Raw genomic sequence first — 17,859 nt, 5'->3', positions numbered from 1 at the left:
AGTGAATAATTCTTGCTTGGCTTTTTTTGGATAATTTGGAAGAAATGTTATCAAACATATCAGGTGAATCATGTAACTGTAGGCAGGATCTGATACCTCAGAATCACTATCTCTCTAAGGCTAACCTTGATGAATGATGTTTTCTGGACTAAGTATTTTTTTCTATTTGTCTATAAATGTAGAAAGGATAGGAGGAAGCTTACCAATTTGGTAAATATTGTTTCTTTTTATAACTAACTGGTATATTCTGGCATTAGGTATGGATAAAAGATTTTTGCTGTGAAATACTAATAATATTATTACTTGTACTTTAGTTAACAGCAGTTCCACCCCAGAGACCCCCTGATGCTGTAATTTCTGATGTTACAACAGCTGATCAGGTAAAGCTTTGTGTTGTTTTGGTGTGGAAATCTTTGTTTCGTTTGGAGAAAGGAGTGCTAAATGATGTTAACTAATAGTTTAGGTTTTCTGATATACCTCAGGTATTTATACTTGCTTATTTATGTTTATGTGTGTATATATGTGTGTGTATGTATGTGTAAAGCTAAAATTTCTTCTAGCTTATGTCAATGTACTGTGTAAAACACTTTTTTCTTAAGACTGATGAAATTTTATAATTGTTTATTACAAATTTTGTATAGAAGGAGGAGATGAATGTTTGTACTCTGTTGTAATTTTGAAAAGAAGGTTCAGGCTTCCTGAAATTTACACCACCTGGTGCAAACAAACACATTGTGACAAAAAAAAAAAAAAAGAATTGCTCGTGGCTCACAGTTTTAAAAAAGTCAAATTTGTGTAGTAGGAAGAGTCAAGGGAAACCTGAAACGCTGACAGACGCTGTCCGGATAGGTTTCTGTTTGTCTGCATTTCCACTGGTTCATAGGCACCTGCTTTCCCCAGGCAGAAACCTGTGCAAAGTAATATAACCTCCTCTCAAGGTAAACCTGCAGGTGACAGACAACCAAGAAAGGAAAATCTGGAGCTACCAACATTAGGACACAGAGTGCTGTTTCCAAAATCAACTTAGTTGTGGCAGGTGGCTGTGGCTTTGGAAGACGGAATTATAATGTTGAGCATTAGCTGAATTGTGCTAATTGCAATATCTGCTTAGCCTCTCTCTGATTATATATGGAATAATTAAGTCTTATCCAGCTGATTTTTATGCTTGAAGTCCAAGTTAGCCCTCCCCACTTCAACTGGGAAAGAGTCCCAAGATCAGCATTTTTGTTTATGTCACTGATGTAATGGCTGCATCCTAAAATTCACAGCATTGGTCTAGGAGGTACAGGTGTCCTATTCTTTTCAATAGGCTTCAATGAGAATTGGCAAGGTGAGCAAGGACCAGGGAATGGTGAGAGAGTACTTTTCTCCTTGCAGGTGGCTAAATGTGGTGGAAGGTGCTTTCTAGCAGCTGACCCTTTATTAGATGAGACACAGCATCCCTAAAGGTTCAGTATTTAGAATTATTTATTTTGAATGTTGGAAAGACTCTCCGCTGCATGATTATATTGGAATTGATTCCAGGCTCATAAATTTTCACATGGTATTTATGATTGCCTTTTCATGTGGTAGTTTTAGTTTCTGAGCCTTAAACCCATATGTCTAGAATTGTTATTGTGCACAAAATACTTGAAGTTCATGAGATAAAAGATAGTAGTAAAACACTATAGCACAGAAGTTGGGAAACTTGCTATTGCAAAACTGATTCTTGGAAATAAAAGAAGTAGCAGGGAATAGCTACTTCACTTGCTTTCTTTTAAGATCTACTCTGACATGTGGTAATTCTCTATAAAGAGAATTATTCTCTAGTTAGAAGTTAGAGGAGCCACAGCCAGTGGACTTTGATAATCACTAGAAGGCTTCTGTACCAAATTATTTAGTAGCATTTGTGTTTCAGCGATGATGACAGGATGGATGTACAGGAGCGGGGAACATGTAGCACTTGGGAACTTTATGTACAGATACAGACTTTGATGAGAAGGACAGCTTGAGAAAATATTTTACATTTACCAAGATTTTACATTTATGTGTCTGTGGAATGACACATAACTGCCCAAAATCTTCTTTAAAAAATGGAAGCTGGCACACAAACTGCTTGGAAATTTCTGAATGTCTTAGTGTTTAAATGAAAAGTGTGTTGGCAGAAATGACTGTTGCCATTCAACTATTGAATTGGTAGAGAGTATAAAACAGACTGGAAGAATTAGTTTGCAGATGGCTTTTGATTTAACTTAAACTTTACTTACGTCCAGTGATAGTTGTGACACTCAATTTTTGTGTTACCATAATTACATGGCTAAGCTGGTCTTCATAATTAGCACTTTTTCCCTTTTCATATCATGATTGTATAGTAAACCATCTGGTAAATAGACTTCCATACATAATTTAGAAACATTTACACACCTGTCTGTTACTGGAGATGACGACTGTGGTTACCTTGAAAGTTTATTCAGTTCTAACTCCACTGCAGTGGGTTTTTTCGAAGAGGAAGAATGTTGCTGACCATATGAAGCACTGCTTAGTGAGGAGGGCACTGGGAATGGAGGCCTAAATAACTGTTTCTGCCCATTGCTGTGTGTTCAGCAGAAGAGAGGGTACAGCCACCTACAATTTCTTGACAAGTCTTTGTGCTATGTGACCGTTGGCAGAACAAAGTAATCCTTTTGGTTAGTGGTATCAATGACTAATAGCAAGAGATATAATATATGTTTATCCCTCTCAGATCTGTGCCCATTTCTGAGAAGTTCTTTAAATTCCAGCCAGTGCTTATGAATGAGTTGCAGTACCATGATGTAAGCTGCTTAAAGGTAAAAGTGGCTAAGAAAAATTTATAAGTATCTGATCTTCTAAAAGCCTTTAAAGCTTAAAATTGCATCTTGCTGAAGAAGGACATAAAATATTTCTTCTATTCTTGAATTTTTCTGCAAAAAACTAGATGACAATTTTTGCATCTTGCCCTGTAGAGATTTGCATGTATGGTGGTATTTTTCTAGCTTGTTCTCTTTCTCTAACCTGAACTTGACTTTAATAGACACACTGCCATAAGTCTTTTGAATTAAATAGACCTACTGACAGAAGATCAGGATGTCTAGAGGGTGTTTGACTATTAGCCATTAGCAAGGAATGGATCATTCAATTTCAACCCTGTAGGGAATATTTAATGTAGTTACAGAGCTTTTGTCCTGACAATTTTTGAACTGGGTGCTTAAATTAATCAGTCAAACTGATTTTGCGGAATAGTTGCTAATGAAATGAAAACTAACAGGCAGGGATAACCTGTATCTCTGGAGAATCTTGTCTGCATATAGTTTTCACTCTCTTCCTAAATGTGTTGATTTCTTGGGAACTTGTTTTCTGATGACACACAAGTGCAGTGCTTATTTAAAGTGGATAATACCTGAAATAATACAAGTCACTTTTGAGGAAGGAAATGAGTAAGGTGTCTTGAATTTGTTGTGAACTTTCCATGATTTGTTTGTTTGCTCATGGAAAAACTCAGTGTTCTGATATTCTACAAGTTTTCTTCAAAAAATCTGTTCTCTATCTTCAAGTATCAGAAATGTTATTCAGAAGTAATACACAGTATAGTGACAACAAATAAATCGTATAACACAAAGTATTAAGTCTTGCACAAGATGAAATTTTTGACTATGTAATTTCAGTTTTAATGTTCTGTTTTCTTTCACCTTTTTCTGAAAGGTACCCGTTTTGTTTGTGATACGCCAAAACTAAAGCTGGAATATGTGGAATTCCAAGTTTTTGTTAATGTCAGCTCATCTCTAATAGAACATCTAGTAATTTTACAAAATATTCGCCAGTAGAAAATTCTCTTTCCTTGCAACAGTACCATATATTTCTCTAAAGCATTTTCCCTCTCTGAATTCTGACTCTGTGTGCTTGTTGTTTGTATCAGTAGGAAGAAACAGACATGACAAAAAAGTAAAAAGGAACATTTTACAGGTTTTGAAAAACATGGTGTCTCAACCTGTAATGCTTTTGATAAGCTGTGTATGTGCAACTGTGAACCCTTTAAGAGTCTGCAATGCAGCATCATGTGAGTTATCACATGTAAATTTCTGCTACAGCTACTTTTCCATGCAGTTTGGAGATCTCAAACACATGGTACTTCTGCTTGAGGCTTCCAGGGTCAGGCAGTTTGGCCATTCTTGCTTTCAGGAATTTTTAAACCCTTCTTTAGAGCTGAGGAAGCTGAGCCTAATACTGGTTGGTTAAAGGAGCCTATTTATATCCTGTCATTTTTAACCTGCTTTTATTTGGAAAACTATGATAGTGTTTTAAGTGTTAGAGATATCTAAAAAGATAAAAATTCCAAGTAAAGGTTGTGGGTTTTGTAGTCTTAGTCTGCTTTGTGTGCAATGTTTTCAGTGATGCTGGGCATGAATGGCATGTTTGTTTCCCTCTTCATCAGGAACTCCTTCTACATGTGAGGAAAAAGCTGTAGGCCTCAACTGAGACAGTGTAGGAAGTCAGTTTTCCTATGTTATTTGTTGCATCAAGTTATATTCTGAGGAGTAATGAGAGGAAGATCATCTTATGGTTAGAGACTGGTTGGAACTGCCGTAGTTTGACAATGGATTTTCTGTACTTTGGTCTGTGGGCCGCGGTCACACAGATAACCCAAAGCACTCAGGCATGGCTGCTCCTTAATCAGTGATTGGTAGGAGAGGATTATACAATAGAATTTGGAAGATGGAATTTGGGAGTAGAACTACCTGGAGGATGTCTGAGCATCACAGGCTGAAATTGAAATCCACAGAGGCTGTGTTCAGAGCTTGTAAACTGTACATCAAAAATGTGAGGTGCTTTAAAAAGCTAGGCCTTCGGATTTTCTATTGGAGAGCTGGAATTTGTTTCTGCTGCTTGACATTTACAACCTTTTCTCCTTGTAGTTTCTCATCTATAAAGCAAGAATGTTCATAAATGTTTGAGGCATTGTAATTGTAGAGGGAATGTTTAAAGGAGTGGCATACAGCATGAGATGGTGATTTTTCTGGATGTGATACAGTTACAGCATAAAAAAGAGACATACAAGAGACATACACTGTATAAGTGAATATGATTCTTTACTCATTCAGAGATTTTGAGAGAGATTGAGTTAATCATACCTAGACTAATCTAAAAAAACTATGTAAAGCCTTCTGTTCCAGGTATAAATCTAGCATTGATTGACAGGATATGAAGAAATGGCTGGTTTTTAGTGCTTTGGGGTTTTTTTCAGACATACAGTTTCTTTTTGTTTTCTCTGAAAAAGGAGAAAATAATTGGCCCCTGTCCTGTTTGAAGTAGTGTTATCAGCATCCTGTGGTTAAGACTGCAGGAGTCACTTTCCCTTCCTGAGTCATTCTCAGTCCTGCAGTCCTGCTCACACCGCAGCTACCTGAGTTTAGTTTTTTACTGTGTCAAATTCAATTAAAATTACAGTTCCTAATGTATCTGGAAGCAGTTGTGAAGACAATTATGCAGAAATCTAATTTGTGGTCAGAGAGTGGACTTTACAATAAAAACGGACTAGGAAGAATTTTTGGAATGAAAGAGGAGTGTGGGAAGCATTTAATGAATGCTTAATGAATTATTAAGCTAAAATCTACTGTGAAATGTTTTCTGCCTGTTGCCAGTAGGTCCATTATTATGAGGCTTAACTTTACGCCTGCAGATGGTGTGATAAAACCCTTCCAAGCCTCTGTGTAGTTCAAATGTGAATTCCTTACCTGTGGAAAGCCATCTTGTATTCTGCAGTCTTCATATGTGTTTTAATCCTAAGCATATCTAAATATTTGTGGTTTTAGACAATTTAGGGAATGATGAAAGAAGAAACAGGAAGACCCAACAGATCGATAGCTGGCTCTCAGCCTGGTGTCAGTGGCGTAATTTTGGCTTGATTGATCATGGGTCAGTTTGCACAACAGCAGACCTGCTGTCAACAGATAGGGTACACCTGTCTCAAAGGCGTAAAAGATCTTTGCACAGGATTTAGCAGGGCTCATTAAATGAGTTTTAAACTAGATTTGAAGCAGGGAAGGGATAAAACCAGGCTCACTAGAGACAAGCATGAGGGCCGCATTACAGTATTTGAGGGAAGATGTCTTAGTGGACATGGAATCCATGTGTCAGCAGAGACAGAGGAGTTATTCATGTACTAGAAAACATGGAAGCACTTGAGAGCATAGGTTAGGAATCATGCCTTCATACTCACAAAAAGGTGGTGGAATCAGTAGCCCAACTGAAGTGTGTGTACACCAATGCACACAGCATGGGCAACAAACAGGAGCAAATGGAAGCTGTTGTGCAACAGGAAAGGTATGACATAGTTCCCATCAAAATATGGTTGTAGAACAAGTTCTAATTTATACGCTGTTCTGTAAAGAGTCTAGTACAGCATTGCCTAAAGGTGTGTAAATTTAAGTGAATTTCAGGCAATAGCACAAAAGAGCCTCCTGAGAGATTTGGTGATTTTTTTTTTCTATTTATAGCATAAATAATATGCTTCATGATAAAGAAAATGCTGTTATGTAGGTTCACAAATATGGACAGCATGACAGAAGAAAAAGTACTAAACGAGAAAGGATGATAGAAACAAAACAAAGGGATGTGAAGTCTATGCTAAGATTTGATAAGCTTTCTGTCATTTGTTCAGAAGCTTGTGTGCATAAATGGTACTTATTGTATAGTAAGTGTTTGTAATAGTAATTACTTTGAAAGTTTGTTATTAATGTCAAGTTTTATATAACCCCCAGTCCTTTGTGTTTATTCTTGTTGGGAAGATTAGAATATAATTGTTTAATCATGGCAATTTTGACAAATATTTGAGAGCTTGGGTTAGGGTAGAATTTTGTGTATTAGGTAATGAAAGGTACAAGTCTGGCAGTCAATTTTTTCGACAAGTTGTTATTACTTACTGACTTTGTTTCCTCCCCATGTCTATACATGTCTTAATAAAGGCTGTAAAAATTGTTAATCCATTTGAAGTTTCCCAAAATGAAGAAATGTAGTTTTTTTAATTGAGAGGCATTGTTAAGGGAAAGGCTTCTTGCATATTTGTCATGCTACTGAAAAGTGACTAATGTTCTGTGAATTCTGTGTCGGAATATGTAAGTTGATACTAAATTTGAAAAACATTTGATATGGACAAATAGAAAATGCATGAATAGTGAAGGGTGGGGAAGTTTTATGTACAGTGAATTACTTAAATACTGTGCTAAACTTGAGTTCTTGAAACATCAACACTGCCATTTTAACTGGAAATTTTCCCTGTTCTTAATGTGAATGGGAGCCCATTGGCACATGCAGATGAGATTGTGGATGTTTTCTTCACAAGATGGCTTGACTGCTTTTTGTCTTAAATAATCTGTAAAAGCATATATATATATGTGTCCATGTCCATACGTACAGGTATTCATATATACACACCTTTACTTTGTAAGGTAAGCTTTTGGGTAGAGGTATTTTTCTGCCCAGTTAGAAGAGAAAATACGTGGATAGTTGGCTTCCTTTTTCATCAGCTTTACCACTGACCTTTATTACAGTCTGCAGGAAGAGTGAAAAATTGGCACCGACAGGCTTGATATCGCCTTTTCTTTTGTGATCTGTCGGAATTCCTAAATTGTTAGGAAATGAGACTTGACAGTTTGTGTTATTATCTGGAGAGCAATTTAACCATATTATGACTGACTTCAGTCTAATGCTTTACATCAATTGATTCTTGTAATCTTTCAAGGATGCATCTTTGGTTGGTTGCTTGGGTTTTTGTTTTCTTTTTCCCCCCCGTCCCCCAGAATGCTGTCACTTATGAGGAACATATAAGTAGAGCCAACAAGGCATTAAAGCAGTTCTGTTTTCATGTTGACTGTAGCTTTTATAATGAAGATTTACTAAAGATTGTGGTAAATACAACTTGTTGGCAGACCTAATTTGGCTGCACTGAATCTGAAAAAAAACCTACTGTAACTGTTTTATTCAGTTCTGCCTGTGTTTTTTCCAGCTGTGACCAGTGTCACTGTTATTATTGAAAATACAAAAAGACAAGTATCATTTGCCACATTAATACATCAGAATTTTAGTTAAATACATTCATCACATTTAATTCTCTGAACTCAGTTGTTTTCTAGCCGCTACATTTATTTTGTTAGCAAAGCACAAGTATTTTTTACTACAGTAAATTTGAAAACCATTTGGTACAAGTATTGTCTCCCAAGTAGTGCTTATTATCACTCTAAATAAATAGTTAGTTCTTATTACAGTTTTAGTAAGCAACAGCTGCATAGCTAGATTTGAGATTTGGGCTTAACACAGAAATTTGTCTTTTTTCTTATGATCCATAAATTGAATTTTCCAGTACTGCGACTAAATGTTATTTAGCTAGAATTAAAATTTATTGCAACAGCTCTTTTGTGAAAACAGCCTTCTGATAGCTTTTGTAAAAATTAAAATTAATTTAAGAATGACAGTAAGACACTAGAATTTTAATTTAGCTATAAAGTCACTCAATTATTTAATAATTTAGTATCTAGCAACTTTTTCTTGAGTAGCAATTTGCTGTTAGATTTCCGACTCTTTTGAAAGAAAACTTGAGTAATGAAGGGAGATAGCCTATTTCATAGAATTCTGTTGAAGAATTCTCTTTAGATTTTCAGATTTAAATTTACTTGTGTGAAAAGAAAGTATGGGTCTGTCTCTCAGTAAAAATGTCTTTCATAGTGTTATAACTTTTCCATATTCAGGAAGTTATTTGCCCTCTCTTTGGTCTTTTTCAGGATCCCGAACACAGACCCAGCTGAGCTTCAGTCTTACACTAGTATTAAATTTCCAGTCTTCATTATTTTCCAAGAAATTATACAATTAATTAGAAGATAATTGAAAAAAAAAGTTATAATAAATACACATTTTTGGCAAAGATAAAACTACAGTTAGAAATTCCAGATCCATGTTGTCTTTTTTTTCTGAAAGGAAAAGTGTTTCAAAACCAGTAAACAAATATGTAAACAGCCACGGAGAGGTATTAGCTTACTGTTGCCTTTCTAAGGTTTGCATGCTAATGCTGTGGTGCACTTCATGATTTTCTTCTTGCTGTTTTTAGTGTCTGGTTCCACCTCTCACAGAAAGCAGAGACAAGGTCCTTACATTCCATCTTAACTCAGGCTCAAAACACTTGCTGTATCAATGAAAATTGCTATGAGAAATAAGAGAGAGGTAGAGCTTAGATAGGTTAAAGCTGTAGATAGGTGGAAAAATTACCCAAATATTAACAGATTAAAAAAGAAAACACATCCATTGTGGTTTAAAATGATACAAGAGTTCAGAACATTTCTAGTTACACTGTCTGCTTCAGACTTGATAGAAGAACAGTGTTGGGCATATATTGGAAAAGTCTTACTTTTGGGAATCTTTTTCTTTCATCCTTCTCTTTGAGAAATATGCTGTCTTCTTTCCTCCAAACCATTTTTTATTGTCCTAGTTCAAAATGCTGGGAAAAGTTTTTACTGACAATTTGTTCTAAAGGCCAGTAATGTGCTTCACTAAAATACAATTTGTTTTCAGTTTAAAAGCTTTTTTTCAATTAAATCTGTGTCCAATTTGTATATGTCATCATAATTAAGCTGCTAAATTCTTGGAATCTTCATTAGTTAATGTAGTGTACTGATTTTCACTGTACTTCTGGGAAATTTTTACTAGGGAGTACTCCACTGTCATTTAGTCACTGGATTTCACTGTAATCTGTTGACCAGAGAAAAAGGTTTTATTTCAGAAATATGCACTGGTTGGCTTTTGATATCTCTCATAATATGAACTGCTGGCTGCTCTGCATGTACAGCCAAATACAAGATTTGATAATAAAAATGCTAAAGCTATACAGGAAGAGAAACCTGAAGTACTGCAGCCATATTCTTCATAGTTTCTCAGACTTATTCACAGTATATAAAACACACTAAATCTGTGTTTCTCTACTTTTTTAGTAACAAAAGAGAATATATAACACAAAGCAAAAGTCTTCTAGAAAGCTTGGAGTGTTACTTTGGGGTATTGTTTGTCTTTGCTACTGGGGTCAGCTACCCATGAATCTGCTATGAGAGAAGTATATCATAAATTAAAAGGAAAGAAAGAAAGAAAGGGTATTTCTGATCCCCATAAGATGAATCTGTTGTTGGAAAAACATGATAGTGTGTTTGTATGTTATTAAAAAAAATAATATATATACTTCTGTTTTACAGTGTGGATAAATTTGTCAAAGAAAACAGTAATAATTAGTTTCCATTTTACATGCCTTGTTGTAGAGTATATTATGTAAGGACTAGTAAAATAGTTCGTGATATGTTTCTTAATCTGTCATGAATTTCTGGGTGTCTTCTGCTGTTCTGACTCCTTCTCTGTTTCTGCAGGCTGCCTTGTATCGGCTGAGTGGGGATTGGAATCCTTTACATGTGGATCCAAGTTTTGCTGCTCTTGGAGGTGAGATGATGGGGAACCATTGTGTTAGTCACATCATTTGGATGAAGGATAATGTAAATGTATTTTTAATCTATTTTTCATGATGTACATTTTTCACAACCTGGAAAAGTAGTGCTTGTTTTATAGCTGTTCCTAGAGTCACCAATTAAATAAGTTCTGCATGACACTTCAGTTTGAAGCATTGCTTCTTGTAGCTAGAGATGGGGAATGGTGCTTGGATTTTACTTACAATGGAAACATACTTTCTAACTTATTTTCCTTTAGATCTTGTTTATTGCCACTGTCCTGTTTTTACAATGTCTATTTCATAAGCAGAAATAATTGACTATCAAAGTTTCCAAGGAATCCCATAGATTCTCTAATATGTATTCCTTTCCATTTGAATAATTTTGAGATTATGTGGGTCTCAGTGGAACTTTTTCAGTGTAGTCTTATCTATCCCAGTAAATCCAGGAGGGCAGGAGAGAGGGAGCTTGTTAGCACTTCTTTCCTATAAGATTGCTTAACTACACCTCTTGCTAGTGCATTAGCTTGTTAATTTACATAATTCTACATGCCAAAGCACTAGATCAGAGACTGCATTAACTAATTCTTGAAGAGATGCAATTTATGAAAAGGGATGTTTTCTTGAAATCATGTAGTAAAGTTATTTTTTCAGACATATTTTCAAGCCTTGTAAGTAGTATAGTTTGATCACTCTGGGCAGTCAGCAATTTGATTTACGTAAGAAATTTTCCTGAATATGTGTGGTATCATCCTAAACATTACGTGAGACTACTAATATATAATAATGAGTCTGCAGTTTCCTGGTGAATTTCTTTTTGATATGCAAGTATCACTGTATGGTGTTCTTATCAAGATAGATAGAGCAGAGCTATGCTTCCTTGTTCAGATCACACTTAACATACATTCGCAAATTATCTTTCATAAATGCATACTAATTGGTTTGTTAACTCAGTTTTGTATAATTCTATGTAAATTTGTGTTCATAAGTAATGATTGTCAAATACTAGAGTCCAAGAAGAGATTTCCCCGGTTTGTTAAAGCATTCTGTTTGCTTATGATGTTGATTTGTTAATGATGGTGATGGAGTTGAGAAATACGTGTTTATAATTGAAAACTCAGTGTTTGGAATAATAGTGATGATAATACTTTAAAAACTATGAAAGTTCCAAAATACCCTACCTATACTAAATGCAAGTACTGTCAAAGAAGAAATTACTGTAGAGATAGTCCACAAATTTTTTTTCTAGATGTGCAAATGTTTTTTTTTCCTTCACATCTATTCACACACCTTCTTGTCATGTAACAATCTCTGTGGATGCTCTCTTTTACTGGTTCTCACCAGTGCGCATGGAAAGCAAGCATTCAGCATAATGCATTCAAGTCATTCCTGGATTATTGTTAACATTTCCTTAAGTGGGTAATATTTCAGAAGACATAAACCACCTGAAAACACCTGTTTGTATTCTTGTGCCTTTATTCCTGTATCTTGTGTTTCCAGATACTAGAAAGCAATATTTACTTCGATTTTGTTTCAGTCTAGATACAAAGTAATGGAATTTAGCTCATGGAATTTTTCTTTGAGTATTAGTTTTATAAAGAAAACACTGGGAGAAATAGGATTGGGTCTATTTGAGTTCTGAATAGAGTGGGTGGTTTCTGGTTCTTGCATAGTGAATTGAACGGAATTTTTAAAGAGCTAGATGTCACTATAACATTCTGAATGAGAGGTACTGAAAACTGGTGATGTTACAATAGTGCAGTAATCTGACTGCATGGTAACTTTGTGCTTTCAGAACAGGGCCCATTGTATACAAAATAGAGTGCTATTAAAAGTGTACGTACTCAAATATTTTGTGGGAAAGAAATGACAAAATGATCAGACTGGAATACTTACAATGAGAAAACAGACTCATATTCCTTTAAGCCTGTCATTCTGTCATGTCTTCTAATGTAATGTGACAAAATTTCTCACCCATAATTCTGCTAGCCTTGTCTTTCCTTTGGTCTCATAATTCCCATCTTTCCCAGCATTGAATCTTCCATGGCTTCAGCTTGCAACTAGTTACCACACAACCACTTGCTCATTCCTTATCTCTCCCCTCCCTGTTTTTCCCTTCACTTCCCTTTCCTCTCGCACCCCCACTGCTGGTGGGGTGGAGAGTAGAGCTGCAGAGAAAAATAGGTAAAACTTGTGGGTTGATATAAGAACACTTTAATAACTGAAGCAAAGTAAAATATTATATTAATAATACTAATGCTATTGCTACTACTACAAATAATAATGAAAAGGACAGAGAAGAAGTGAAGAGTAAAACCCAAGAGAAACAAGTGCACAACACATTTGCTTATCACCTGCTGACTGATGCCCAACCCATCCCCGAGCCCTGATCAGTAGCTCCTGGCCAGCTTCCCCCAGTTTATATCCTGAGCATGAGGTTCTGCCACCTCTTTGGTGGCGGATCATAGGTCATGAAAGAGTGTCCGGCATATGTTAGACACTATTTAGCAACAGCTGAAACATCAGTGTATTTTCAGCATTACTGTCACACTAAATTCAGAGGGCAGCACTGTAAAAGCTACTAGAGAAGAAAATTCATTATAGCCCAGCCAAAGCTAGGATGGCGTCTGTCTGTCTTGATGGTGGTTTCTTTTCTTTTCTTTTACATCTTCCATTTCTCTGCTGGCTTGACTTTCTCCTGTCTCCTCTTTTTTTGTTTGTTTTGCTTAGCTTTTGGTTTTTCTTCCAGCTGTTGTCCCTTGAGAGAACAGTTTGTGCTGTGTACATGCAATGAGAAGTTGTTAAGAGCTCAAGAAAAACAGACTCTGGCAGACAGCAGTAGCTACAAGTTCTGGGCAAAGCAACTAGTTTCAGTGCCAAAGCTGGACAGCTCTGTCTGGATTCCAGGGGCTGTTGCAAGTGTGATCAGTTACTGTTTACCTGCCTTGTCAGGTCAGAACAACCTGTTAAAGGAATCAGAATATACAAGCAGCATGTTTATAGCTTAACAGTTGCACTTTAGCAAATCTGAGGCCAGCTGTCAAAAGTTGATTTTGACAGTAGTGGAAAAAGATGCAACACTAATATAAAGCTTATCCTCTGCCAAGGTTGAGAATAAAGGTAAATTAATCCTAAAGCAGGCATTGTATTAGAAGACTTTGGCCAACCATGAATAGGAATTCAAACCAGGAAGTATCAAATGATCTTAGTATTGCCATTTTTTAATGATTACAACACCTCTTACCCTTAATGTACGTACTTACATTTAACTGCATGTCTGATGTGCCTATGCATGCATACTAAAACAGATAATCTTATTTTTCATTTTGTCACCTCTACAGACAGGGAATAATTCTATTTCTGGGTTTCACAGAGCACAGGCAGTGCTAAGAGTGCTTTCCTTTGTCCAAAAGTAGTGGAAATAATAAATAGTAACAGACACTTCTTTGTTGAGATAAATTAGGTTAAAAAGAAAAAGGATTAAGAACACTAATGGAGGAAAATACTATGAATAAGGTATAGCTATTAATAGAAGCTGCATTCAAGGTCCTAATATAAAAAATGCTAAAATGTTACCTCTTTAAATAGGATTTAAGAAGCCTATACTTCATGGACTATGCACCTTTGGGTTTGCTGCTAGGAACGTTTTGAAGCAGTTTGCAAATAATGATGTGAACAGATTCAAGGCAATCAAGGTCTGTATGTTCGTTCTTTGCATTAAATTTCCTGGATTTTTCTATTTTAGTGCCAAAAGAAATCTTAAGTGTGGGGGGAGTCTTTCGTGATGTGTTAATTGCCAGAATTGCTTTTACTTAGAGCTCCATGCATTTAAATGCCTCTGTCTTGTATGTTTGCTTAAATATATAGGGTTTCTACATTGATAATTGACTTAATTTTCCTCTTTTTTTCATTTCAGTAGAACCAATGTGTTTAAGCTTTGCATTTATATATAGCAGACAAATATTTTCGCAACCCTACTTTTTTTTTTTCTTTTTTTTGCTTTTAGGTTCGCTTTGCAAAGCCAGTCTATCCAGGGGAAACTTTGCAAACAGAAATGTGGAAGGAAGGAGATAGAATCCATTTTCAGACCAAGGTCAGAGCAATCTCTTCACTGTGGGCTTCAGAGGAAGATGTATTGGTTAAAAGAGTGGGGATAGAGGGGAGCAAGAAAGGATGACTCATTAAGCAGCACACCATTGGCAAAGGCTTTGTAAAGAAATGAAGTAAATATAATTAAATAGTCTTACTTACTTTATGGTGTCACTAGGATTCTAATAGAAGTACCATTATAATCATAGGACTTAATACCCTTGTGTTAAAGGAGGACTCTTTTCACTGTTGTGCATTTTTTGTGTTTTTCCACTGGGGAAAATGAAAATAATAAAAAAGCAGTCATCCTCAGGTCATCATAGCGTGTACTTGTTTTCTGTAGTTACTCATAACTTTATGTATTCATCTTTTTTTTTTTTTTGTTTAACATTTATTTATCTTAATCAGCTCTTAACAGTTTATCTGCATGTAAGTGCAGATTTAGCTTAGACTGGGTTAAACTTAGGCTGCAGCTACACAGAGCAACTTCCTAGAAATGGAAATTTCATAGCAGTTGAACATAGTAACTACAATAAAACAGTGTTTACACTTTTTTGAGATCTGGGTTTGCTTTATTCTATTTTCTGCTAGTAGTGTTGTCTCCATGTCATAGGGTACTTGGTGGGAACTAAAGGTAAATAAAACTCCAGATAAAGGGCAAAAAGTAAAAGTGAATGTCATCACTTATGTAGCATCATATGACATTTTCACTTTCTTTGCCTATGATTTGATACTGCTATTTGTCAATATTTGCTTTGGCTTATGCAGTGAGAGTTACATTGCTTTGCTGGCCAAAGCTTTGCAGCCTCATCTCCATAAAAATGTAGCCAGCTCTTGATTAGTGAGTAGGGTAGCAGGTATAGTTACAGCTGCAAGGAGGATTGGGCAAGTAAAATCAAACAAGGAGAGTCATCATAGGAACAGAGGAATGCTGTATTCACATAGCTTTCTGGGATATACATCGACTGAAGGAGGCAAATTTTATTTGCAGACCTGATGGTCGCAGCTGCAGAATTTCAGGATGGTAACAATGTAGAGACTACTTTGTACAAAATCTCCATTTGTCATTACTAGTAGCAAATGAGGTAGTTTGGTGCCTCAAGTGAGCTTTGAAAATTACTGTAGCCATATTTAAAAGATTTGATCACTCAATCTAGAATTCATATGTCTACTTTTGATGGTTTCCATGTACCATGTTAGTTAATAGAGTTCATAATATGCTTCCAAACCTGTCCAAATTTGTACGCAGGGTGAGTTGTTCTGTTGTGTTTAAAGGCAAAATTCGTAATTATGCTTGGTTTAGTAATTGCTAATATGTAGAGTTTTGGTGAATTTTGCTAAGGATTTTTCTTCCACAACTTTGGAGAAACTGATTTTGGATAGATTTTGCAAGGTTTAACAGGATTATAGTAAACCATCTTAAACAGTTATGAGGTGTGCAGAATTTTGTTTCTTACTGCATGTTGGATTTGTATGAACTCTGGTTAAATCAAACTACACATGGACTTAAAGTTTTGAGAGGGTGGTTTGAATCCATTTTCAGCATTGTCTGAAGTGCAGTGGCAGCAGGTGACAAGCTGTTAGGCATGATTTGAGTAATAGTTAATGTAGTCCAATAAACTAGGCTGTGGTACTTGATGTTTCTCCAGTTTGGCTATTTGTCATACACTTTTCTATATGCATTATCAGTGAATCAATTTGCTATCTTCTGTTGGCTGCCATAAGTCAGTAGGGTTTGTCACATCCCTCAAAGAGAAAATACCAAATGGAAATCCATTTTCTTATTTGAAGTAACTATTTCAAAAAATTAAACTGGGGGAAATTCAGGTATTTTCCATCATTCTTTTTATAATCTTTGTTGTTTGCAATCCTTAAAAAGCTGTTTCTAGTGCAAGTTGAAGTATAAGGCATGTGGAGATAGTGAAATTGTCTAAATGGACTCTTGACAACTGAGTATCTACCTCAAGGAAAAACATTTTAGAGCAATGTCTTTCTAAGAACTATTTATGAAGAAACATTGACAGTAACTTGTAACACTGGAGGTAAATAAGGTTTTTCAACTGTTTTGTGAGAAGAACACCAGCAATATATTTTGGTACAATTTCTCCAGAGGAAAATAATTATTTTGCTTGAAGAGCTGTTTGGAAAACATATTATAACAATTTGTCTCAAGACTACAGCACATTTATGAGGTGTTTTTTTTCACTCTGTAACTTCTGTTTTCTCATTACATCTCTGATTTTAAAATAAAAGGAATACTCCTTAGATGCCCTTCTTTTGTGTCTTTCTGCAAATAAATCACCTCTTTAATGTATTTTTCCCCCACTACAGATTAAGGAGACTGGAGAAGTTGCGATTGCAGGGGGCTATGTGGATATAGTACCGGCCTTGGAAAAGCCTTCTGCTCGAGAGCCTCTAAGGGTAGGTGGAAGCAATGGAAGTCTTAACTTGAAGAGAAGCATAGTTAGGCTTTATTTTGGTGAAGAGCACAGGAAAAATACTTAGGTCTCTTACCAATCTTATTTGCAGTATTCAGAGGAGTTATGAGTTCAGAGATGTTAACATGTACGTTGTTTAGGCTACAGATGTTAATTGATCTGTTCGAGAGGAAAATTCCAGTTGTTTACACTGGATGCTGATGTTTGATGTGCTTGATGCTAATGGGTCTCTCAGGATAAACATTGCACTGTATTGTTACAAAACAAGGAAGGGCATGTGCCAGTGATCGCCATGTTTTGAGCACTTGCATAGCTCAAAATATAAATTACTTAACATAATTTGGATGTGTAACTGTAGAACAATGCTTTTCATATTATTTTGTAGATGTTGAGGATCAAACTCTGTGCAGGATGTAAAAGTGTGTGACCTTTCTCAGTTTTTTCAGAGACACAGGGATAGGGGCAAGAAGGCATTAGCATGAGTGAAAATGACATAATGTACTCACAGAAAAGAAGTTTTGTCATTGAATCATTTTGAAATAAGACTCTGAGAGCTGTTTGTACATGTGGTTAGGCCTGGCACACAACATGCTCTTTATCCTGTGTATACCTAAAAAACATCCCCAGCATGCATGCATACCTTAAGCCTCCAGTACTGTACTTGCCACAAAACACAGAATTGTATATGCAATAATGAGGATGACCCTAATGTGGTCTAAAAGTCACTTAAGGCAATGCATATTTGTTGTTTATTATTAAGGCAATGCCTTAGTAAACTGGTTTTTTTTCCCCATTGATTCCTGCATGCAAACTATGAAATTTTAATGCTTTGACATTTATGAAATACTGAGATTGTGACATTTC

General features: G+C 35.8%; 1 protein-coding gene across 1 annotated transcript in view; it reads left to right on the top strand.

Annotated features, from left to right (window-relative positions):
* The window catches only part of HSD17B4 (hydroxysteroid 17-beta dehydrogenase 4), a 62,884-nt gene that overhangs the window by 30,541 nt on the left and 14,484 nt on the right, over positions 1–17,859 (top strand). The window contains exons 17-21 of the mRNA XM_071424390.1: positions 315–380; positions 10,395–10,464; positions 14,057–14,163; positions 14,475–14,561; positions 16,889–16,978. Coding sequence (XP_071280491.1) covers positions 315–380; positions 10,395–10,464; positions 14,057–14,163; positions 14,475–14,561; positions 16,889–16,978 — 420 coding nt within the window. The remainder of the gene's footprint in view (positions 1–314; positions 381–10,394; positions 10,465–14,056; positions 14,164–14,474; positions 14,562–16,888; positions 16,979–17,859) is intronic.

This window comes from Agelaius tricolor, unplaced genomic scaffold (assembly GCF_023055355.1).
Source record: "Agelaius tricolor isolate 1412-34295 unplaced genomic scaffold, bAgeTri1.0.p SCAF_4, whole genome shotgun sequence".
Lineage (NCBI taxonomy): Eukaryota > Metazoa > Chordata > Aves > Passeriformes > Icteridae > Agelaius > Agelaius tricolor.
The sequence above is the reverse complement of the archived record's forward strand: the minus strand, read 5'-3'. Positions and strand labels throughout refer to the sequence as shown.